Here is a 25102-nt window from a genome sequence, read left to right on the forward strand (position 1 = left end):
AGAGAGAGATAGAGAATTTGAGATAGATAGATGTTAGATAAAGAATGAGAGAGACAGAGAAGATTATTAGATAGATAGATACTGCAGTTACATAGATAGAGATAGAATTTGAGAGATAGATATATAGACAGATAGAGAGAAAGACAGACATCAGCAAATCGGCAAAGGCAAATGATCAAGGCAAACATTCGGTGCGGACTTTGGATCGCGCGCCCAGCTGATAATGTAAACAAACGTAGACGTAGACTCTTCACTAGTCGCTTTTTGGCTACTTTTCCGGAAAATGCCTTCGCCAGGGTGTAAAACGGAAACGCGCATTCCGCACACAGACCGCATGCTCTTTGCACACGGCCCTATCCACTTAGCATAAGCAGTACACCTTAGACATAGCGATAATGATGGCGACTGCACGGTGTTGTTCCTGTTGTGTCGTGTGCATAACTCTCCCTCTCCTCCTCCTCCCACCGTTGTCGGTATCGGCTGAGGAGGGATTTCCCCGACTTCGACGACAAGCACACGACCACGAACATGACCACGATTTGGAAGAGAACTATTTTGCAGGAATAGGAAACTATCTCCTAGATGAGGAATTAACAGCAGAGAGAGCTAATGGCGATTTTGCAGAAAACCATAATCAGAACATCACGTTAACACAAGTCAACATCTTGATTTCGACGCTGTTTGCGAGGATTGGTTGTGAACACCGCTGGAATGACTGCTCAGAGGTAAGCTTCATAATTGTTATCAATAATTCATTTTAATTAATATTTTGAAATTAAACTATTTTATCAAGATAGAGATATAAATCAAAACCCTTGTGCTTCACCCCGGCTTCACCGTGTTCTCTCCTCCATCGACATACATAGGCCTATCAATATCAATCCATCTTATTCCTAAAACAACGAAATATATTGCATTCAAATTTAGTTTAATCTTAAGATATCATAGATTCGCTGTGTGTAAATAAAAAAAGTGTAAAAATCTAAAGAAACGCACTTAAAAAAACTACATGAAACATGAAAAATTGTACTCCACGTTTAAAACACGAGGTACCAATCGCCGCGTGGTGAACGCCCCCATATGCATAGTGGATGAATTTAAAGGACATATGCCACGTGATCAGTGCGTGGCGGGTGCAAAAATTTAGATTGGTGCGTGTAATAATCGTACGCATGAACTATATGGGGCTGCGAGGCCTACGTCATGTACGTGGGATATGAATTATTCATAAATTGAGTTGAAAGCTGAAATACGCATGCGTTTGCTGCAGAGCCAGAAATTGAGAGTTTTATGCCCTCGATGTTTTTTATTTTACCTCATTCCTTTTATAAATCTTACGTTTTCATATGTTTCTTCGTTGCATTGTACTTAAAGGACAAGTCCACCCCAACAAAAACTTGATTTGAATAAAGAGAGAAAAATTCAACTGTTACACTAAAAAATTTCATCAAAATCGGATGTAAAATAAGAAAGAATAAGAAAGTTTCGCTTCATTTCACAAAACAGTTATATGCACATCTCGGTCGGTATGAAAATGAGGGAACTGATGACATCACTCACTATTTCTTTTGTATTTTATTATAGGAAATATGAAATATTTTGATTTTCTCGTCATTGTCATGTGAAATGAAGTTTTATTCCTCCCTTAACACGTGGAATTCCATTATTTTAACATTTTGTGTTTTAGGCAAGGAGCCGCCTAATCGTAAAATTCGTGTATGATTCAAACAATAAAAAAACTAAATGAATAGTGAGTGACGTCATCGACTCTCTCATTTGGATATAACTGGCTCGTTCATATAACTATTTTGTTAAAAATAAGCGGAACTTTGATATGTCATAACTTATTTTACATCCGATTTTGATGAAATTTTCAGCATTGTTCTTGTCTGATTTTTCTCTATTGATTCAAAGAAACATTTTTCTGAGGTGGACTTGACCTTTAAGTTAAAATGATAATATTGTATCCATGTTATTTCTTTAAACCAAAATGTCAATCTGCACCATTGATGCCGATAATTATTATATAAATGTTATCCCAGAACTTTTTTTAACAATTTATTTAGGCCCTATAGCTTCTGTAATATGAAGGTGGGGAAGATTATTTATTTTTACGATTGTTTAATATAATTGCACGAATGTGCAAAATTGAAGCATATATCCAGCGCAGAAAAGGATATTGGTTTTATGAAGAAATGGTGGTGCGATGTTATCTTGTTTAAATATTTTCAGGAAATATATATTGTTTTAAATCCAGTCCATAAACTCTTCATTCAAATTCAAACTTTTTTTTATTAAAGAATTTGAATATCTTCCCAAGTTTGAAGAGTTTGAGTTGCAAAAGTTGTAAGGTCCACTTTAATTGGACCATTCCGCGAAAAATCATCTATGAACTACCTTATCATGTAAACATAAAATTGGGTATAACAGAAATCTACGTGTCTTCGATTTTTTTTTCAAGTTGTCATATTGTGGACCTAAGTCACCTAACCCCTTTTGTAAGAAAACTGAAATGAATACAATCTCATTTGAATAAAATCGTGATTTTACCTAGCCACTTTTATTCACGTTTTAATGTGAATTTCAAATTGTTCATTTTTTTATTTCCCATTTTGGAATATTCTCATGCGAAACTTAATTTTCATGATACCCTACCACGTGAGCATAAAATTGGGCACAAAGGGATCTATCTGTCTTCATATTTAAAAAAAATATTCTTAAAAACCTTTGTGGACCTAACACCTTTTGCAACCAAACCGAAATGGACCTAACCCCAATTGAAAAAAAAAATCTTTGCCATTTTGTTCACTTTTAACGGGAAAGTTCAACTTTTCTTTGGTATCATGATCTTATTGAGCCACTCGAATCACAAAAATCAAATTTGATCAAAGAATGGATCTAAGACCTTTTGCAACCGATCTCTTCATTTTTAGACTACATCCAAAGCTAATTTGATAAAGAGGCCCATAATGATGATTTGCAAATTATCATTTACATATTATTACAAAAGTGTGCTAGTCATTGATTGTCTTAAGTTTTAAGCTGGTCGAACTTAAAGTCGTCATTATTCCATTCATCACTTCGAGTTTGATACTTTCCACATATTATTTTTAAACATATTTATCGGACGCCAGTTCGAATTGGTGCAATTTTTAGGTAGGCCTACTCGGTAATCCACACAATATACATATATATTTCATTCTTTGCAAAATAACCGTTTTGGGGCTTGTTAATATACACTTATATAATTATATAACCCAGTATTAAATTAATTGGAACCATGTGGAAGGGGATCATTTTAGGAACCATAACAGAGCTGCGAAAGAGAAAATTGTTTTGAACTATTTTCATTCATACGATCTAATTTTGTGAGATTGTGACGTAATATTTCAGAAAATGTTAATATCTCTTATACTTTCTGTCCTTTCGCTTCTCTCTCTTCTTGTTCTTGTGTCGTGAAACTGCTTTATTTTGTCATGTGCGCCTTCTGTCCACGCCCTGCATGCAAATTTTTTAGGAAATTAGTGACACGCACTTCTGAGGTTGGAACCTGTTGGAACTGACTATTTTGATGTGATCTTAAAGGGATGGTCCGGGCTGTAAATACTGAAATCTAAATGAATAGAGTACCCAGAGCAAACTGCTGAATACTTCATCAAAATCGGATAACAAATGACGAAGTATTTAAGTTCAATATTTTGTGAAAACAGTTATATGCACATCGTCATGAATATTCATTAGGTAGGCTGATGATGTCATATCCCAATTTTCTTTTTTCTTATGTTATTACATGAAATCATAATATTGTTTCATTTTTTATACATGCGTAAATGATGTGTCTCCAGTCCTCCAATCTTTCCATTATGACGAAATAATTAGCGACAATGAACATCTTTTGCACTTCATTAGTTGTCAATCCAATCGTTTTAGTTCTTTGTAGACAATTTTTTAATAAGCCCAATTTCATATAGTAAAATACAAGAGAACAAGTAGGGATCTGATATCATCGTGCAGCCCACCTAATGAATATTTATGAAGACATGCCTAGAACTGTTTCACCGGAATAATGCAAAAATCAATAACTTCGTTATTTCTTATCCTATTTTGATCAAATTTTCAGCATTTCGCTTTGTAAAAAAACGGTACAGTTTTGAAGTCTATAAAAAATTTGTTTCAAATTATGATATCTATATTTCAATAGATGCTATGAAATCCTAAGGCGGAAGTGCCATTTAAAGAAATAAATTTCGTTCATGCTTTAGCGAACACGGGACGTTTTTGTCGGGGATTCAAAGTGAGGCTTGCGCTAAAATGGCAGAAATTAGATTTTGATGATCAGACTCCTTGCTAATAAGCAGACTTCCTCTTAACCTTTTCATTATCTTTGCCATGACTTTCGAATTATGCTGCCAAATTTCATTTACAGATCTATTTATTTACTTGAATCATTTGTTGTTTTTTCATTAAAACTTCTTTAACCTTTGAATTTTCCTTCATAAATAAAGAAAGGAAGACTTTGTGTCAACCCAAGCAAGAAGATTTGCATTGTTAATTGGGAGAACTTGTAATTATTCTAATCGTATTTTATTATGTGAAGCAAATTATGTTAGGTACCTTTAAAAGACATGAATCCTATTTTCAAGGGGTTATTAATTCCTTGACCAACTTTAATTATGTGCTTTGAAAAATACACGCTCTCCCATACTTCGGTTGATTTTCAAGTTTGTTTTTGCTTCATGAAGGAATATTGGAAGCTAAATAAGGACACATTAAAAAGGAAATAACAACAGAACAATTCAAGCAAATAAATGGATTTGAAAATGAATTTTGACCGCATAATCCGAAAATGATGGCAACTGAGATAATGAAAAGCTAAAGAGGAAGTAAGGTGATTAGCAAGAAGTCCGATCATCATATTTATCATTTTATGCCATTATGGCGCAAGCCTCCTTTTTAACCCCAGACAAAAGCATTCCGTGTTCGCTCAAGCATGAACGAAACTAAATTGTTTTTAATGGCATTTGAAAGACAAGACCTCAGAGCACCTATTAACACCAAAATAATCATAATTTGAAACAAAAATTTTACCGACTTTTCAAATCTGTCCCGTTTTTTTATTCGCACTGTAAATATTTCCAGCCTGGTGCACCCCTTTTAAATACTGCATGCTTGCAAGAGATAAAACAACCATGAATCTTTCAAAGCGCAAACGACGTTGAGGTAAAATTCTCATAAAACAATGCTAAACAAAATTCTCTCCATGCAGCACGGTATCACCAGTCGCCGTTTGTTATCTAGAGGTACGCCCCCCCCCCCCCCCCGAAGAATAAACGTGCAAAAAAGGGGAGAGCCCGAAAGAGAATATCGAATTCACCATACTGTTTTCAATATTTACTACAACCAGTCGCTTGAAACGCCCCCTCATGAATATGTCATTGCGTGTCGGGTGCATAAAATGGGGGATGTCCCCAATAGATTTTTTCTCAACGTTTGCTGCGATATTATGAATTGCTATACTGTACTCCCGCTGTTATGTTACTCGTGTTTGTTTACTGATCGTAGCAAGAATTCATGATCCATATTATCACCTCCTTTTTTGTTGCAGTGTTCGGATAATTTCGTAAACGATCTCTTTAACGCCCTTAATGTTGACCCGGAGTATGGCCTCAGTGAAGATGTATTCAAAAAAGCAGCACCGCTATTGCTCTATGCTCTGTACGACTTCGATGCCTTGTGCGCCGCCGGGCCTGGCGGGACAAATCTTGATGAGGAAGTGGTGTACGGGAAGCTTATGTCGGCTGACGAAAGTGGGACGAATTCTACCTTTTCTGAAGGGGATTTGGAAGAAATCTTACATTTGATTAGTGAGGATTACACGGCTACAACCCAAGCAAAGGTAAAATGAAGGTTAAAGTATTAGAATCTTAAGCCATGGTCATGGTGGGCGTGGTTAGTAGCAGGAATAGCCGTTGTTTCTGGGGATTTATTCAACAATTTCTGACATTTTACTGACATCATCCCCATTCACGTATTTGGTGAGTGAGCCAACGCAGTTCAGCGGAACGACCAAAATACAGAGACTGAAGCTTTTGGTCTAAACTAGTAGTAAAACTTAACAGTTTAATAAAAAAAAAAACAACTTAATACTAGTCTACCAACGTTAAAGCCAAGTTTTTTTGAAGCATGTTGCCTTTAAAAAAAATTATTCAGTAACTTGTTAACATTTGCAATGTGCAAGAATCATGTCTATTGATGATCAAGGATTATTAATACTATTATTATATCAGGGGCCGCGGAACCGGGGGGCTGGGGGCTTCAGCCCCCATACTTTTTTCCAAAACCGTGTACAAGAACGTAAAATTGACCATATGATTGTGACTTTTAGCATGGTCAGCCCCCCCACTTTTGGCTCAGCCCCCCACTTTGAAAACCGTTCCGCGGCCCCTGTTATTATCCTCATTTATTATTAGTATTTTTTATCACTTAATTATGATCATCATTCAAAGTTTTGTGTGCTATGATTATTTTCAATCTCAAGATTAGGGATTTGATGCTATCAATAAGTTATGGGATACATTTCAAGATTTCAATAATATTCAAAAGTTATAAAGTGCAAAGTAGGTTTGGGAAAAGTTTGAAGTCTTTTCAATGATTTGCTTGTCATAAGATGTGGCTTACATTTTCTTCATTTTTTTTTCAGTGTTTCGATGCCACATCAGTCTTTTCCGCAACAGTGGAAAACCATGAAGCCGGGGCGAGCCATTGTGAGGTCAGCGCTGTCTCTGGAAACGTTATATCGAGAATGTTAAAGGGATACTGTATCGGCGAGGCAAGCTTACCATCTACTGATGACTTCACGGATGTTGTTTTTGATTCCTATGGTACAGATGGAGTTATTCACAAAGAAGGTAACTTTAATACATACTAGTACTCCTAATAATGATTAATGATCAAACCTAATGCTGAAATTACTAATACTCATGGTAATACTGGGAAAAGAATTCTGGTAATAATAATAATGATAATAATATTACAATGATACTTCTATTTCTTGATTAAACAAAACAAAAACATAAGAATGATAAGAATAAATTAATTATCAAGATAGATATGGATGAAAACAATAATTATAATAATAAATGATAGGACAACATGAGTGATAATTAGATGATAATTGTAAAATTTGTATTATTTGTGGAGGTGTACTGGTTCAGTCATATGACTCTTAAACCAAGTGTCAGGGGCCGAATCCCACCCGCGCTAATGTCATTGGCAAGGCACGTTAGTCACTCTCCAGTCTCCACCCGAGTGTTAAATGGATACCCGTAGTACATGAACGTCATTGTGATAACTTTGGCATGTGTGCACCTATAAACGGTTGCCTGGCCAGGATACTCCCCAGGGAAGGGAGATGGTCCACTTTATGTGTGGGACTGTACATTGTGCTACACTCACCCAGGTGAGGTGAATAGATACCTGCTAGGATTTATTTCTTGAATGCTTTAAAGCTATTATGGCTGCTCAGGTACAGCCGGGGTAATGATAGGATATCAACCGCAGTAGAGTGTATGCTATCATAGTAGTTGCGGAACTTGCGGTATATAAGTGGAACATAGTATTATATCATTGTCATTATTAAAGCGCTTAGAAACCTAGATGTAAATGTAACTAGTTATATTCAACTAATGTCATTTATTATTGTAGCTATATTTATAAAGAGACATTCCATGAATACAGTATTGCAGCATGTTAATCAGCATTATAATGTAGTAGAATTCTTGCTTCTTCTTTTGATCGAATATTATCAATGATGTGTAAGCACAGTAAAAATTAGGCAATTTAGCAAATCTGTACACCACAAAACTGAACTGTTGACAGGTTTCAGTTCAGTTTCAGTTTGGTTTATTTTTCATATCTCACAAAATATAATTCAATGTAACGTCCAACAAGAATGAATAAATCATTAATGATAAAATAATTCATTACTTTTACATCGCAATTATCCATTACAAATAAGACAATGGATATAACTTTTGAAAAATTCAGATTTAAGACAGATATATTGATAAAATGAGGATATAAGAAGGGCCAACTATTAAACTGGGGGGGGGGGGGGGAGGAGGGGCTTGCCGCGGTCCGCTTGTGGACTCCTTAAGGGTATCAAAAACACAGATTTTCAAGAAAAAGGGTGGTTTTGAAAGACTGGTCAAAGGTCAATCGCGGTGTCAAACATATTTAGGGTATGTTTTTCCCCAAAAGCTTTTTTTAAAGACTAGCAAAATGTGTTTAGGGTTTCCCAAGGTCATATTTTGTCAACAACTTCTTTGGGGAACAAAATGTGTAAATAAAGCCCACAAAAAAGTTGTTTAGGGGGTGTTTGGAAATGTGTCATGTGTCAGTCATGTGTGTCACAGCAATATATTTGACTGGCCCCCCAAAAGCATGGCTTGAAACTTATAGTTTCCCTATAGTGGTGTCGATTGGTTTCGATATTAATATGTTACAAACAAAGAAAAAGAAATTTACCTAAAAAGAAAGAAACAGAAAAAAAAGTCAGAGATTAGGGAGGACTGAGTGAAAAGAAACATAGGCCCACACTAATCATATTACAACAGTGCTGACTCTGGGGTGCTCCTTCAACACCCATCAATGGGTTTTATTACAACACCCTTTTTTACAATGTGTATTGTTATATTCAATCTCTGGGGTTCAATTTTAACACCTCAGTGTCATCCTCTATGGACACCATCCGGTGTCATCAAACACCCCAGTTTTCAGTTTGAATGTATATTGTCTTTCAGAATTCAATCAGTTACTTTCGGAACTTGGTATCGGGGGCTCCACGGAAAACAGCGCTGGCGCTGTCCAAACTGAAATGCCGGTTGTCGTAGGTGACGACGACCTTAATCGTCGTCGAAGGAGGAACGTTCTTATGGCAGCGGTGGGACATCGCGTGGAGCGCTCTGCGGGTTCATCATCCAATAACGCATCATCCGTTAATTTGAACGTGTCTGCAGTAAGTTCATATTTGCTAGTTAATCGAGTCAGGGTGGGATTTTTTTTTGCGGGGGGGGGGGAAGCTACCTTTTTTCCTCTTTGGGGCAATTGCAGAATTTTGGGGGCTTTTTTTTCTTTCGTTGTAAAAGCTACTTTTTAGGGGCAACTAGCAAATTATGCAGTAAAATGAAATATCCATACTTTTTAATACTGCCATTGATTTTTAAAAATAGTTTGAACATTTTTTGTAAAAGATCTTGGGGCGACTCTAGAAAGAATGATCACCCCCAAAGCATGCATTTTAGGGGCCATTTCGGCTGTCATGAGGACAAAACCGCCCTCATGTATTTTTCATGCTGATTCGATTACGCGGGGCGGGGGGGGGGGGGGGGGCGGCTGCGGTAACTGCGTACTCAATTAATTGAGGTATATTCTTATAAACATACTGGACAATACTTCAAAGAAAGACCATGAGAAAAAGGGTTTAGTTTGTGTTATTCTATTTTACCCTTTAATTCCATTGAGAGAGAGAAGAAAATAAAGCTCATCTTGCCCCCCCCCCCCTCCCTCATAAAAATATCCCAACATTGCCTGTGCAGTGGTTGATTATTGATATAAATTCACAAACAAAATAAAGACAGAAGTAAAAAACATCATACAGTTGAAAGACATCACATAATGTACTGAATTATTAGCACCTTTTTCATGGAATCAAAGTCATACTTTTTGAATTTTATATCATAGTACATCAACACTTTCTGTAGGTTATGTGCTAGTGATAGCCCTAGCTCGAGCAACAAGATTATTCATCATTAGCTGTGCTGATTTACTAATCCGTCAATGTATCTCTACCAACCAGACATGCTACACGGGGGCGGAACTCCTAGACATTCACGGGATCGATCATGGATCCGGTCTCACCGAGTCCCAGTATATGCAGTTGTGTCCATCCTTGATTCAACAGACCCTGTCGGGCATGTGCAGCCAAAATGAAAATCAGACCCCTACTAGTACGATTACAAATGCAGAGAGTAAGTAATGCAATTTCAACAAAGATCATTGAATTGAAGTGATTATTGAAGGCGACATGAATGGGTAGCCAGCGGGATTAATTCCTTGAATGCACTGAGCTGGAAACAGCTCGTAATATTGATAACATCAATGCCCCACGGCATAGATTATTTCTAGTTAGACGGTGCTATATAAATGCCTATTGCTATTGTTATTTATATTTTTTGTACCAAATTTCACTATAAAGTATACCTTTATGATGCAATGGGCCCACATCGCATATGGCAATTGAAGCTAACAAAATAGAACATTCAATTGCTAACCAAGGTTAGACCAAATAAATGACATCATCATAGTTTAAACAATGAGTTAAAGTAGTTCACAACATATCACAACATCACTCTATCAAGTAATGATTGTCTTAAGAAACGGAGAATGACCATGGTATGATAATCCTGGTTCCTCAAATTGATAATGGTGATACTATTACAAATTACTCAAATAAAGCTTTCCTTAACCCTAAATCTCCCGGGGTATTTTGATTCTTGTCATTCCCTGGGGGGAGGGGGATCTCAAGATCTCAGCCATGGATTGCGCTATCACATTGAAAATTTGCAGGATGGTAGAGAATGAAGTAATCGATGCAGTTGCATGTGTAAATTTCACTGACTTCATATATTGTCTCACCTGCGAAGCAAAGTGAGACTATAGGCGCCGCTTTTCCGACGGCGGCGGCGTCAACATCAAATCTTAACCTGAGGTTAAGTTTTTGAAATGACGTCATAACTTAGAAAGTATATGGACCTAGTTAATAAAACTTGGCCATAAGGTTAATCAAGTATTACTGAACATCCAATTAGAGTTTCATGTCACATGACCAAGGTCAAAGGTCATTTAGGGTCAATGAACTTAGACCATGTTGGAGGAATCAACATCGAAATCTTAACCTGAGGTTAAGTTTTTGAAATGTCATCATAACTTAGAAAATATATGGACCTAGTTCATGAAACTTGGACATATCCTGCATGAGTTTCACGTCACATGACCAAGGTCAAAGGTCATTTAGGGTCAATGAACTTTGGCCGAATTGGGTATATCTGTTGAATTACCATCCTAACTTTGAAAGTTTATGGATCTGATTCATGAAACTTGTACATAAGAGTAATCAAGTATCACTGAACATCCTGTGCGAGTTTCAGGTCACATGATCAAGGTCAAAGGTCATGTAAGGTCAATGAACTTTGGCCATGTTGGGGTTTTTTTGTTGAATAACCATCATATCTCTGTAAGTTTATTGGTCTAGTTCATAAAAAGTGGACATAAGAGTAACCATGTATCACTGAACATCTTGTGCGAGTTAGAGTACTAAGTGTAGTATTCAAAGTCAGCACTGCTGCTATATTGAACTGCGTGATGCAGGTGAGACGGGCAGAGGCATTCCACTTGTTTTTATTTTATATGAATTAATTATGCTAATTTATTCATGAAATCATACTTTTTGCTCCGATTCAATAAATAAAGCTCCTAGAATGCTATTTTTTGGTGAAAATATTCTTCATAGCATTCCTAACAATTGTGAATGAAAAAATATCTGGTACCAAGACGGATTTCTTATGCATTTTATTGTTTTTTAATTTCTTATGTATTTCTTTGTTTTTTTTTTTAACTTTTTGTTTTTTATTGTTTTTTTCAATGGAAATCGTTTCAGACTTAAATTCTGATCATAAACAAGGCAAAATTAATTAAGTTTAATCAGTAAAAGTAGAAATAATGATACATTTATGAATTTTGGCTAAATACACAATTTGCATTGGATTTGTACATGAAATCACGTTTATGAGCAAATTTGGGTCTGACATGTACTTGCATTTAATATGGTGTGTAATGTCATATTACCGCGTACCCGGGGGTCACAAATCTGGTCTCAAAATTTGCGCGAGACTTGAAAGTAAAAGGTCAGTGAGCGGTGAGGTCAAAAAATTTTGCGCAGCAGATATATCACGAAAATTGTTGAGAGGGGGGCATTATGGCCCCCCGGGAGAATTAGGGATAAGTAACTGACAATTTTCCGCAAAATGTTCTTTTTGTAATTAGGATAATACTCCATTGGTTGTTCTTTTGAAAGAGATGTTACACTGCCCGCTATATGTCGCGTCAGCCTGTCGAACAAAAGATCGTGGGTTCGAGTCGACCCCGGGCGGATGACTGAAGCCAGTGGGTTGTGTGTAAATGTCTCTCCCATGTTTCATAGATGCAGGCTATGTTACAATGGAAAACACTCCGTCTCTCGGATAGGACGTTAAATGGAGTCTCTGTGTAGCGGAGAGTCACCACCTTTGCACATTAAGAACCCACTGCACTATTCGTATAAGAGTAGGGGGAAACCCCGGTGTAGTGGTCCACCCGCATTCCCCCAATCGGTTTATATCGGGAGGAGAGACCTGCTGGTCATACTGATTCGCTTTTCGCCTTCCAGGCACAGGTGACGCCAAACAAATAATAATAATTAATGATAATAATATGATTTTTTTTCCAGTTTGGATTTATGGTCACCTATCTGTCATCACCATTAGCCTTCTTTCAGTTGTTGGGGCATTATTCGTCCCATGCATGTCTGGTTTTGTGTACGAGTGTGCAACGCAGACGATGATGGCCCTTGCCGTATCAACACTTACTGGGGATGCTCTAATGCATCTGATACCACAGGTAACTATTAGTCTGTAACCAAGGATTCAAATCTGACACTCAAAAGGGAAGTTCACCCTGACTAAAAGCTTGTAAAAATAGAAAAAATAATAAAAGATATTGCTGAAGGTTTGAAGAAATTCCATTAAGTTTTAAAAAGTTATTAAAAGAATTTTTTTAATTTGTGACATACGCTAGCAGCTTTCCATGTATCATGAATGAAAAAAAAAAAAATGAATGTTACTATGCTTTTAGTATATCAACAGACAAATCATTATACCTGCTCCTGAAAGAAAGAAAAAATAGTCAACATGGATCATTAAAAAGATGTGAACTTTTTATATTACATAACATATGGGGCAGTGGCTCATCTATGACGTCATAAATAATATTCTAATAACTTTCTTAATCTTTCATTGTTCGTCAAACCTTCACCAATATTTATTATTTTTGGGCTATTTTACCATGTACTTTTTGACAGTGTGATCTTCTTCTTTAAAACAATTTCTAACTTTAGTGGAGATTGTCTCTAATTACAGAGGATATAACTGAAGGAAATGTGCATTAACCTGTGGGCGCATCGTATTCTAGTGGTTCTGACTCTCGCCTTTCAAACAAGAGGGTTTTGAGTTCGAATCCTAGCCACGGCGTGTTTTCCTTCAGCAAGAAATTTATCCACATTGTGCTGCACTCGACCCAGGTGAGGGAAATGGGTACAGGCAAGAAGTAATTCCTCAAAAAGATGTGCGCACCAGAATTGATAGACCTGCTTAGCCGAAGTAATTTAGGAGCACCTTGAGCACCTAGCAAGGTTGATACATGCGCTCTACAAATCCTATATCATTGGTTTATTAAACTCTTAAAAAACAAGTACTAGTCATGGTTTTAAACACAAGGTTTGTTTGTCCTTAAACATGTCAGCATTTATGAAGGCACATCTCTTGGGGTTTGATTTGAGCATTTGTTCAACCCTTAAGAATGAAAAAAGACAATGAAATACATAAATTACATAAATTATTTTCCAGCATTTTTTTGGTAGGTACATGTATTTGTTAGAAATGTAAGAATTGATATTTTCACTAAAACTTAGTATTCTACTACATGTAACTCATAACCATTTGGTCTAATACTCATTTCCTTTCATTAATTTCACCCAATCAACAATTATTTCTAATTATACTAATCACCATTTCGTCCATGACCATCGTCTCATAACCAGTTGGTCTAATATCCATTTCATTTTCATTCATATTTCACAATTAGCATTAAGTCCAATTATACCAAATAGGGACTAAATGGCTATTGGACTCACTGGTTATGAGACAAAATGGTGAGTGGACGAAATGGCAATTAGACCATGTGGATAGCGGATGAACTAATAGTAGACCAAATGATTGTAGACGAGTTGGTATGTATTAGCATTGGACCAATTGAAAATTTATAAACCATTTTGATCTTTTACTAGGCTATCGGACTCCATGCCCACGGTCATCATAACCATGCCTTCCAAGGCCCACTCAATCCTGAGCTAGCCTATGTGTGGAAATGCCTCGCCATAGAACTCGCCATCTATTTCTTCTTTCTTCTGGAGAGGTTCTCCGCTATGACTGGCGTAAGTATATTAGATATATCTTAAAATTACTTCATTGGCTCCCAGCCCAGTCACGTGTAGTGTTTAAGTACTGCTTGTAACTTATCAGTGCCTCCATGCACTGCAACCATCCTACCTGTGGGGAATCTACAGATAGGACTATGTTATGCCAATGCTGTACGTAGCTTACACTTTTTAAAAATCTTTAAAATGTCACTTTTGTGACCAAAACTACTTATTTCCATACTTTTCAGTTTATTTTTTATTAGTAACTTGGGATTAATTTTTGCATTCACCAGAGCGCTCAAAAACTTGAATTGTGGGCATATTTTTGTGTAAGCCATCTATTGGTGGAAAGTAATATGGATTGCAATTTTTCAACCTCTATTTTTAATTAAGAAAGAATGATTTAAAGAATCGAATTTACATAAGAGCCAATTTATGTGATGGATAGCTGTAATGGAAACTGACAGTGTAAGAAAAACAAGCATTTGTCCCATAGAAAAAGAGAAAATAAGCCAAAATTGCCACCCTTATTTTGCCACACATGGAGATGTAACTGAGAACAAGGTTATATTATAACCTTGTTCATTGTATGAGTGTGTGTAAGGCCCTGGTCTTTTTTATTAAGTGAGCAAAGACTATGGAATGGAATGACTATGAAACTGAAAGTGTGTATATTACTGTAAAGTGGGATGTTGAGTTAGGCCAAACCCGGAGGGGGGGGGGGGGGGTACTTACATTGACGAGTGGATACCATGCGCGACCCCATAAACACATAAAGAGGATGTCTTTTTCAAGATATTCCGTACGTAATGTAATAAGAGTGTAAAAAACACTAAAATAATGAAAAAAGGTTATCTATTTTGCTACGAAAGCTACGTGTTTATAGTCAAATTTGTGAGGGTATAAAAATCAAGACTAAATTGTTTTATAAAGGATGTACTTTTTGCCCCAGGAGTCAACACTACATGTTTAGAGTACCATTTGCGCGTGTTAGGCTATAGGCTAGTATTTGTTTTCCTGTATTGTTTTGTAAATTTTGTCAATTTGCAATACGTAGTTCCTCAGGGTTCCTTATTAGGACCTCTAATTTTCTGTGGACATATTTTTGCGTTTTTTTCCTACTAGTGTGGTCATTCTCACTCGCGAGACAGTGGACACGCCCATTACCTTGACCATGATGCAGGCATGGGAATGGATTCGGTCAAGCCTCCTATAAAGTCGTGTCAAGGGTCAGCAAAAGTTTTTGACTCCTCGAAAAATCTGGTAAGAACACCCCAGGTGCCTCTCTAATCGTTTCTATGATATTTGCTCCGGCAGCGATTTCTCTGCTGTAAATTCCACACAATAATGGAAAGACCAACTTCAATAACCTAACCCTACCCCTAACAGTAAATTGCCAGTTCGTCTACTCCCCACATGGTCGTCTTTCATTTAGTCTAATGGCCATTCAGTCCAATGTTTCGTCTAACAACCATTTGGTCCAATGACCATTCGGTTCAATCATCACTTTGTCTACTCACCATTTCGTCTATGACCATCGTCTCATAGCCAGTTGGTCTAATATCCATTTCATTTTCATTCATTTCGCACAATTGGCATTAAGTCCAATTAGACCAAATATGGACTAAATGGCTATTGGACTAACTGGTTATTAGACGACATGGTAAGTGGTTGAATTGGCAATTAGACCATGCGGATAGTGGACAAAAATAATGGTAGACCAAATGATAGTAGACAAGTTGGTAATTGGATTAATTGGCATTAGATGAATTGGAAATAAACCCCCCACCATTAGACCCTACTACATCCCTAAGCTAACTCCATAACTTATACAAAATAAAGCCGGAGTAATTGTCACCAGAGCTACATGTAATGTTGTGTCACCCTCATTTCCTCCCCTTTCATATCTAAACTAGCATTTGATGAAATATTAATAAGTTTCAATCACATATATTCATTTTATTTTGTTTTCGTATATTTTCCAAACTGAAATGACATTGAATCATGATTGTTCCTGTGCTGCCAAGAATATCGCACTGTCAGGGTTTGTCAAGATGAATGGGGATATGGAGGGGGGGGGGGCATTTTCGATAATTGAAAAAAAAAGATTTTCATATTAGCAGAGCATTATGCGTGAGACTCGAGCATTTTGGACTGTTTATCCCCTAAAATCTCTGTCTCATGCAACTATCACAGCCTATCCCCATAGACATTGTGCACAATGTCAGTGATCTCACTCAGATTCACAGAAAATCTCACGCATAGCTGGTCTTTGAACTTGGCATCTCTGTATTAGAATATGCAGAATAATAATGATGAAGATGTAGTTCCTGAAATTTACTTTCATTTAATTTATTTATCTTTTGGCCATGCCATCATCAGTACAATATATGATTGGTTTACAGGATAAAATATAATAATAATTCATAACATTTATAATGCGCTTACTACTGGTGTTTTTAAGCACGCTGTGTTCTGTTTTTGGTTTGTACCTGGGTTAGAAAAAAAAGAAACGATCATTCCAAATAGAAGAGTATGGAATTTTTCAAAGGCTTAGTTACGTGCACATGGTAATATATGTGCAACGTGAGCTTGTTCGACTGCTGAAGTTGTTTCCAGTAGTCCCATGTCTTAGACTTTTAGCAAGTCTCAAGATTTCTAAACCCAAGTAATAATGATGATAATGAAAGCTGGATTTATATAGTGCTTTTTTGCCTGAGAATACAAAGCGCTACCGTTATTACCCTGGCCTTAGCTGTGCTGCCATATAGACACTGAAGCATTCAAGGAATTTCTTCCTACCGGGTATTCAATCACCTCACCTGGGTCAAGTGCGGTACAATGTGGGTTAATTTCTTGCTGAAGGAAAACATGCCATGGCTGGGAATCGAACCCACGTCTCTCAGATGGAAATATGAGAGTCATAACCACTGAACCATTATGCCCCCATGATAAATAACCGTTCTGCATCATGCTCTTATGTGTACAGAGTGGGTGCTGTAGCGTAAAGAAAAGATATCCTAACAGTGAGGAGAGCGAAAGATGTAATTCAATTCTTTTGTCTTGTCTTCTACCCTATATCTCTAATACATGGGTTAAATATGTTTTTTTTTTCTTTCAATCCGAAAGAAAGAACCTCCACCCCTACGTCGGGCGAAGTTCGTGCAGGCTCCACTCCACTTCACTCCCGCTACAATACGCTCCACCTACCCGAACTTCGGGACGGTGAACTCCACCCCTGAATCCACCTCTGCTGCCGAGTGCCTTCACTTGACTTGTCTTGACTTGACACTTGTGACTGGCTAAGATCTTAAAATAATGTTGAAATTTTATTTTTGCAGGTGAAAGCTGAAAATGGCCTGGAAGAGAAGAATCGCTGGACGAAAGGTAAATTTCGAAAAAAAAAAAAAACATGTTGCCTCAAAAACTTCATTACTTTCATGACTGCATGATCTGTAGCTAATAAAAGTAACGAGCATAATCGCTGACCATTTTACATTGTAAGGTAGTCCGGAGTTTTGGTAACAGTAATGCAGATGCTCTCCAGGATGTGGATAATCCATTGTCAAATTCCCTTTCTAACAATGAAATCTTTGTCAGATCGTTGAATCGTAACAGCAATTTCGTTGTTGACTCTGGACCTACAACATGTTCGTGATATTTTTTGGTCAGCTCTGAAACGTTGATGAAACTGCTGTCCTGATTCACCGGCCCTTGACAGTGCATTTGTAGTTTCATTCTGCATCGCAAAGCGAAAAGTCCCAATTGCCTAAATGACAAAATGTATTATTATGGTAGCAATGCTGAAGCAGTGTTAATAACATTTAGTTCTTGAATATTGTATTAACTTAAGTGCTAGAATATGTGGGGTATTAAACTATATTATTATTATTGTAGTATGAAAAATGTAGGTTTTTATTAGAAATAGGAAATTTAGGGGGGAATGGAACATTTAGAACGAGAACAGAAAAGTCAAAGAATAAAGAAGAAAGAAAGTTTGAGAAAAATCAGGCAAATAATGAGAAAGTTATGAGCATTTAATTATTTCAATCACTAATGCTATGGAGATCCTCCTATTGGCAATGTGACAAGGATGTGTGATGTCACATGTGAACAACTTTCCCTTTGGTGGACTATAAAATACCCTCAACTGTATCTTTTTGCTTTTTCTTATGGTGATGAAAACTCTTTATCCATGATGTATTCTTCAAAAATCAGTATTACATGCCCTCCTATAGAAGGAGCACATGATCTACTGATAGATGTGATGAAAGAGGCAGTTTAAGTGAAGTATATACTAAAGTAATGGGGAGAGTTGTTCACAAGTGACATCACACATCTTTGTCGCATTGCCAGTGTGAGGATCTCGATAGCATTAGTGATCGCAGTATTCAAGTGCTCATAACTTTCTCATATGTCCAATTTTTCCCAAACTTTTGTTGATCTCTCTCTTTGAATTTTCTTTTTTCACTCAAGCTATCTTGTTCCAAAGGTTTCATTCTCCTTTAATGACCTGTAAGTTCATCTTATTCATTTCCCTTCCCTTTCTCAGGTTGTGGAACAGTTCCTCTGATGATCGTCTTGGGTGATGCGCTGCATAACTTTGGAGACGGGCTTGCGATCGGAGCCTCATTCACTATTTCGATCTCTGCCGGTCTCAGCACGACTATTGCGATGTTCTGTCACGAGTTACCTCATGAGCTAGGTACGTTGTCATGTTGTGTTTTAACCCTATCTAGTTTGAGGTACTTTGGGAGATCATATGGCCGGGGGCGGTGGGGGCTCGTGTTCTTGAAGTTCTAACAAGGAAGATAATTTCATGTTAAGTTTGGCATAATGTTAGGAATAATGAAACCATAATTTTGCTTTGCGGCAAACCCTGTGGTTGGAGTAAATTCCCAATCAGCTTCAAGTCGCAGCCGATGATGACGTCATTACGATTTGGATTTGAATTTGCTTTTATTCGTACAGAGATGCTCGAACTATGCTGAATTTGATTTCAGTAGTCCTACCACTATTGTGAAGTCTGATCATTAAGATCTTATTGGTTGGAATGTCCATAGCAATGTTATAACATTTTTATTTCAAAATTCAGATCACAACCGATTGCATAGTGTGAGACAGGGTTAAGGTAACTTTCAGAGTGATTAGTGATCCTTTCTTAGGTGGAGCTATATCGGCATCAATGAAAATTCTCTTTTATATTCCACCACAAAAAAGATCACCTATTGTTTGTAGAGTCTCTGTATATTATTATTATAATAGCACCATTATAATTTATGATCCTCATCATTCATTATAGGTGACTTGGCGGTACTTCTCAGTCAGGGTATGCGCCTATCTACAGCGGTGTTTTGGAACTTCCTGTCCGCGTTAACTTGCATTGTGGGACTGTGGGTCGGCATTCCTCTCGCACAGCAGCAGAATGCTGCTGCCTGGATTTTCGCTGCTACCGCCGGCACATTTTTCTACGTTGGGCTTGTGCACATGGTAAGGCCATCTTAATCTTCGATTGCGTTGCTTCGGCATTGGGAATTTGACACAATTTTTCTCTGGGCTTCATATCTTGTGTATTTCTTCTAACCAAGGTGTACATGTAGGCTGCATTATGTTATTATGTGAAGTTAAGGGTATTAGTTTATGAGGATAGGGTATAGTGTCAAATCCAGTGTTAAAGTTCGTCATTCGATAAGTGCTTAAACCCCCATTCCACAGAGAACAAGACTGCTGAAAGACGTTTGAAAGACCATGAATTTTGGTTGATCCTTCAGAGGTCTCTCAATGAACCTAATATGGTCTTTGAAGTCTTGCACGAGTCCTGACCAATCTTTCAGTGGTCTTCATGGGCTCCAAACCTTTTTTAAATGGTTCAAAACAGTCTTACAACAGTCTTACATGAAAATGGTCTTTCAGCGGTCTTTCGATTAACTTTCAAAGGTCTTAATAGTCTTTCAATTATCTTTTGGCAGTCTCTCAAGTTTTTTGCAGAGATCACTGTAAGACTCATGAGAGATCAGGCAAAGTCCATGGAAAGAAGTCTGAAAGATCACTTGTTGCATAAAAGATCTCTGAAAGACCATTGAAAGATCACTATAGGACTAGTCCAAGACCAGTAAGACAAGAAATATCCATCAGTTTTTCAGAGTTATTTGAGGGGTCTTTCTGAGCCATTCCACAAAGATGACAAATTTCAGTGATCTTGAAGACCGCTGTAAGACCTCACCAATTTTATAAATCAGGGATGATCTTTGGAATGGTCTGTAACACTTTCAATGACCTTTCAATGGTCTCCGTTCTGTGGAATGTGGGCCTTAAGATAGTAATGGAGTAATAAATTGTCGGTGATTCAAATGACAAGATCACTTCCGATGCAGATATGGCGGTGGTGCTATGATGAAATAAATTACAGGTGCTTCAAATCAATGTCATACCAACTAATCATGATAATATGTGTTAAGTTACATAGCCCAAGCTACATGTATTATTCCCTTTAGCTGCCTTGGTGACTCCTTACCAGTGTATGTGTATTTCAGACCATTGCACAATACAGTCACTTTTTTATTCTCCTGTTTATGGAAAATGGAAACCTCATTTTTTTTCAATATCAAGCGCCCCTGCCAGAAATGTTTGTCTTTCCTGAAATAAAAGCTCATTAGCGTGTCTATTACAAACTTTGTGATCGGGTATCAAAAAAAGTTCCAGACAAATACCATATCATGAAATGTTGAGCCTTGAGGAAGGGGGTTCATGTAGCGAAGCAACAAAAATGCAAATGGTTTCATTTGATTAGGCAAATAAAACTTTCATGTAAAATTAAATTATTTATTCAACTTAATAGATTTTTATATATATCCTAATTATACCAGAGTGTGGGTTCATTTGGCTTTGTTATTCTGAAGGTTCGGATATTCTGAAAGTTCATCATTCTGAAGGTTCGTATTTCCGAAGGTTCGTAATTATGAAGGTTCATTAGTCCGAAAAGGAAATGAGGTTCGTAATCCCGAAGGTTTGTTAGTCCGAAATCGAAGTGAGGTTTGTAATTCCAAAGGTTCGTTAATCCGAAAATGAAATTAACGAACCTAGTTTCGTTTTCGGACTAACCAACCTTCGGAACAATGAAACTTATTTCGTTACGGATTACCGAACCTTCAGAACATGGAACCTTATTTCGTTTTCTGAATATCGAACCTTCGGAATAACACGACAAATGTTCTGATTAACGAACATTGAGGTAAAGGCAATTTACGTGTTTCGGAATTATGAATCTTTGGAATAAAGAACCTTCAGAATTATGAAGTGTAACCCTTCCAGGGAGGTTGGGAGTTCCAGCTCCGGCTGTGTCATACCTATATACGTTAAAAGATGAGAATTGCTGCCACCCTGTTTGGCGTTGGAACAGATCAAGGGATAGAGCACCTTCGATCTGGTGCTGCACAGTGGCTGGATGGGCGACGATTATTTGGGTTGAAAAAAATAATCAGGAGTACATGTATTTATGTTCTCAGATTTAATTTTGAACAATAACCTATGTTTTTTCTTGAGACTGGTGGTTATTTGTTTTTTTCTTTCATCTTCCAGCTCCCGATGCTTCATTCCTACAGTGGCAAGAATAAGGGATTCGTCTTCTTTCTCCAAAACGTCGGCTTCTTGCTTGGCATGGGGATAATACTGGTCATTGCACTCTATGAGGATGCCATCAACGTCTCGGTTTGAGCAACCACATGCTCCGCCTTCCACAAGCCTTTATGAAGGGGAGCACATGTAATTTTGTCAATTTTTTCTTCGTAGAATTTTCTTTTCTTTATGATCCTTGTTTTCAAAGGATCTGTTTTTCGTAGCTTTTATTTTTTTTCTGTAAGATCCTTTTTTTCCATAGAACCTTTACTTTTTATGATCCTTTTGCGTAGGATCTTTTTTTCGTAGGATATTTTTAGTAAGATATGGTCATTTGATAAAAAACCAAGAATACTGAAATTCTAGAAATTAAGATGCAAATAGGCATTTAAGAAATTACTCTATTTTTGTCGAACAAAGTCCGATCACTGTGTATTTTTTTCAGTACCTGATGATAATTTGCTGAGATTGTATATATTGAGGAGAATAAAAAAAGAGTACTGTCACATTTTATTTGAATTATCATGGATAGATCAATTCAGTTGGTTGCAATAATAGAATATGCAAGTATTGCAATGTCTGTCATTTCACTTTGAACACTTAGTCGTCATGCATTTATGAGTATTTGTAAGAAATGACCTTCCACTTTCCAGTGTTTAATAAAGCTGTGAATGAATTCATAATGTGTCAAAAAGTGTGTATTTTTGAAATCTAGTTTCATTACATGGCATATTCTGAATTGGAAATGTGAGAGCGAGTCCTCCCCACAAAGCAGTTTTGAATATAGCAAAAATCTTTGGAAATTTTCTTCCACTTCACAAAACGGGGTTTTTTTTCATAGGATACCAAGGAAGAAGATTGCGTTGGTCATAGCCGGCTGCGGATTCAATCAAAATCAAGAGTGTACGTGCCTTTAGGATATTGAAGTCTAGCTTCATTATATGGCATTTTCTCATTTGGAAGTATGGGAGTTATGTCCACCCACTCGAAATTGCTTTGAAAAGAGAGAAAAAAATCATTGAAATTGTGCTCAGTTTCATGAGACCGTTTTATTCACGTAGGATAGAGGGTAAGCTCATGTCATTACGTGACTCGATCACCCTGTCTTTCATCAACTCCCCGTGTATTTCCGCTAATATTTTTTAAATTCTTACTTTAACCCTAATAACGTACTTAATTTTGCCTAATTTCAGAACCCCGTACCCAAGGGTGACGCAATTTGGGTCTCAAAAAGTTGCAGGAGAGCAAGACAGTAAACTGTCAGTGAGCAGTGTGGTCAAACAAATTATGCGCAGGAGATTTATCATAAAAAAGGCCAAGGGGGGATAATTCAGGCCCCCCCCCCCCCCCGGTCTTCTAAAGCGTAAAAATAACCCAGTGTGTTTACAGACGAACTCCAGTTGTAACGATCTGAGTTCAAACAGAATTAAATACCACCCAAGTGTTGTATGTATAAACAAAAGATATGTGCCAAATGGCTTTGGAAGAAAATGCTTAATTGCTGTGATATGGGAGCAAAATAAGCACATAATTCCATCAATTGTCTGATATTTTTCCAATCAATATTCATACACTGTCCCAAATATGCTTTTTTGTCTTAGTGATCATCAGAATTATCGGTTTTGAGCCAAGATTTCATGATATCACAAGGATAAGTTTATTTCAATGTACAAGATCTAATCAAATACAAGACTTAAGCTATGTGGCTAAATGATCCTTATCATAATAAATGCAAATTTAATATCTGGTCGTAAAGTCGTCATAGCAATTGATTTGAAGCTAATATGGCCTTTACTCCAAAATAAAAGCTTGCAATCATCCAAAATTGTGATTAGTATTCTTTGAGTTAATTTCAACTTTAAGATCCTTTAAGTTCACATTTTCAGAAAATAAGCAAAATGCAATTTGTTTGAAAATCAGATCATGGTCCAGTTGTAAGGTGTGCAGTGACCTGAAGAATATTCTGATAGTCGACATCAAATTACATGAGCAACGTGTATGGCGTGCAAGTACACGTCATTAATATATTAATGCAGTTGAACTATGCAACGTTATGGCAGTATGAATTAAAAAAAAAGGTTTGATTTTTATGTCCTGTGACATGAAAATTCTAAAGAAAATCAGCTCATCGTTATTTTGTAAAATTTTCATACTTTTCCACAGAAATCGCATGTTTGGAGGTGAATGCAATTAAACAGAAATGTTGCAATTTAAAATGGAGTAAGGTTAGAATCTGATATTCGTATAAAATAATACGAAAATTGTCTTTATTTTTGTGCAAATATTTTTGTATTCATGGTGGAGGTCTCAATAAATTTCTTAAATTAAAAGTATTGTGTTTGATATGATTGCATTTGTGAAGTGTTCGTAATGGGAATTTTCATTCATTTCATTTATTCATTTTTTCCATAAAATACAAAGCTCTAGACAATTACCAGAAAAAAACTTCGGGATAAGGGATGCCCATAAACAAAATATAAAACATCAAAACTACCAAAATGAGCTATAGAATCAGATTTTCATACATATTTGTCTTCAGATGCAAGAACATTCCATGTACATTAAAAGGTAAAGTTCACACAGAAAATAGTTGAATTGAATCATTAGAGAAAAATGAAAAAGAGCACTTAGTGTCAAATTTCATCCAAACAGGATATAAAATGAGAAACTTGTAACATTTTAAAGGTTTGCCTATTTTTTATGGTGATACAAACTCTATCCATGATGTATTCTTCAAAACTTGTATGACAGGCCATTTTATAAAAAAGATTACATATCTATTGATTAGATGTAATAAAAGATGCAGTTTAAGTGAAATATATACAAAAGTAATGGGGATAGTTAACGATAAAAAAGTCACACATCTTTTTTGCATTGCCAATGTGAGGATGTCCATAGTATTAGTGATCGCAATATTGAAATGTTCATAACTTTCTCATTGGTCTGATTTTTCTCAAACTTTCGTTGACCTGTTTCTTTGAATTTTCCTGTTTTCACACAAGTTATTCATCCAACAGTGCACATTTCACTAATTCAACCAATTACTAGATTATACAATGTGTGATACCGTCAAAAGGTTATGTTTGGTTTGATTCGATTGATTTGATTTATTGATTTCCAATTCTCTATTGTACAAAAAATGTGATAAACATAACATTACAAGGTTAAAAATGGATAATATTATATATATATCACAAT

At 36.6% G+C, this 25102-nt stretch overlaps 1 protein-coding gene across 1 annotated transcript; it reads left to right on the top strand.

Moving 5' to 3' along the window:
• The first annotated feature begins 323 nt into the window (after window positions 1-323).
• Window positions 324-22794, top strand: LOC121416978 (metal cation symporter ZIP14-like). The gene is made up of 12 exons (XM_041610521.1): window positions 324-725; window positions 5606-5896; window positions 6701-6908; window positions 8802-9016; window positions 9857-10028; window positions 12545-12714; window positions 14159-14305; window positions 15416-15553; window positions 17632-17677; window positions 18843-18995; window positions 19593-19780; window positions 21869-22794. The coding sequence occupies exons 1-12, from the start codon at window positions 396-398 to the stop codon at window positions 22001-22003; spliced, it is 2193 nt and encodes a 730-aa protein (XP_041466455.1). The 5' UTR covers window positions 324-395; the 3' UTR covers window positions 22004-22794.
• Window positions 22795-25102: the final 2308 nt, after the last annotated feature.

The sequence above is a fragment of the Lytechinus variegatus genome, chromosome 6, assembly GCF_018143015.1.
Source record: "Lytechinus variegatus isolate NC3 chromosome 6, Lvar_3.0, whole genome shotgun sequence".
In the NCBI taxonomy this organism is placed as follows: Eukaryota; Metazoa; Echinodermata; class Echinoidea; order Temnopleuroida; family Toxopneustidae; genus Lytechinus; species Lytechinus variegatus.

Bases quoted from the DNA above. Each gene is read 5' to 3' on its own strand.
- LOC121416978 (XM_041610521.1), top strand. From the start codon at position 396: ATGATGGCGACTGCACGGTGTTGTTCCTGTTGTGTCGTGTGCATAACT. The intron at 14,306-15,415 runs GTAAGTATATTA...TTTTCCTACTAG, and splicing joins GGTTCTCCGCTATGACTGGC to TGTGGTCATTCTCACTCGCG. The intron at 17,678-18,842 runs GTAAATTTCGAA...TCCCTTTCTCAG, and splicing joins GAAGAATCGCTGGACGAAAG to GTTGTGGAACAGTTCCTCTG.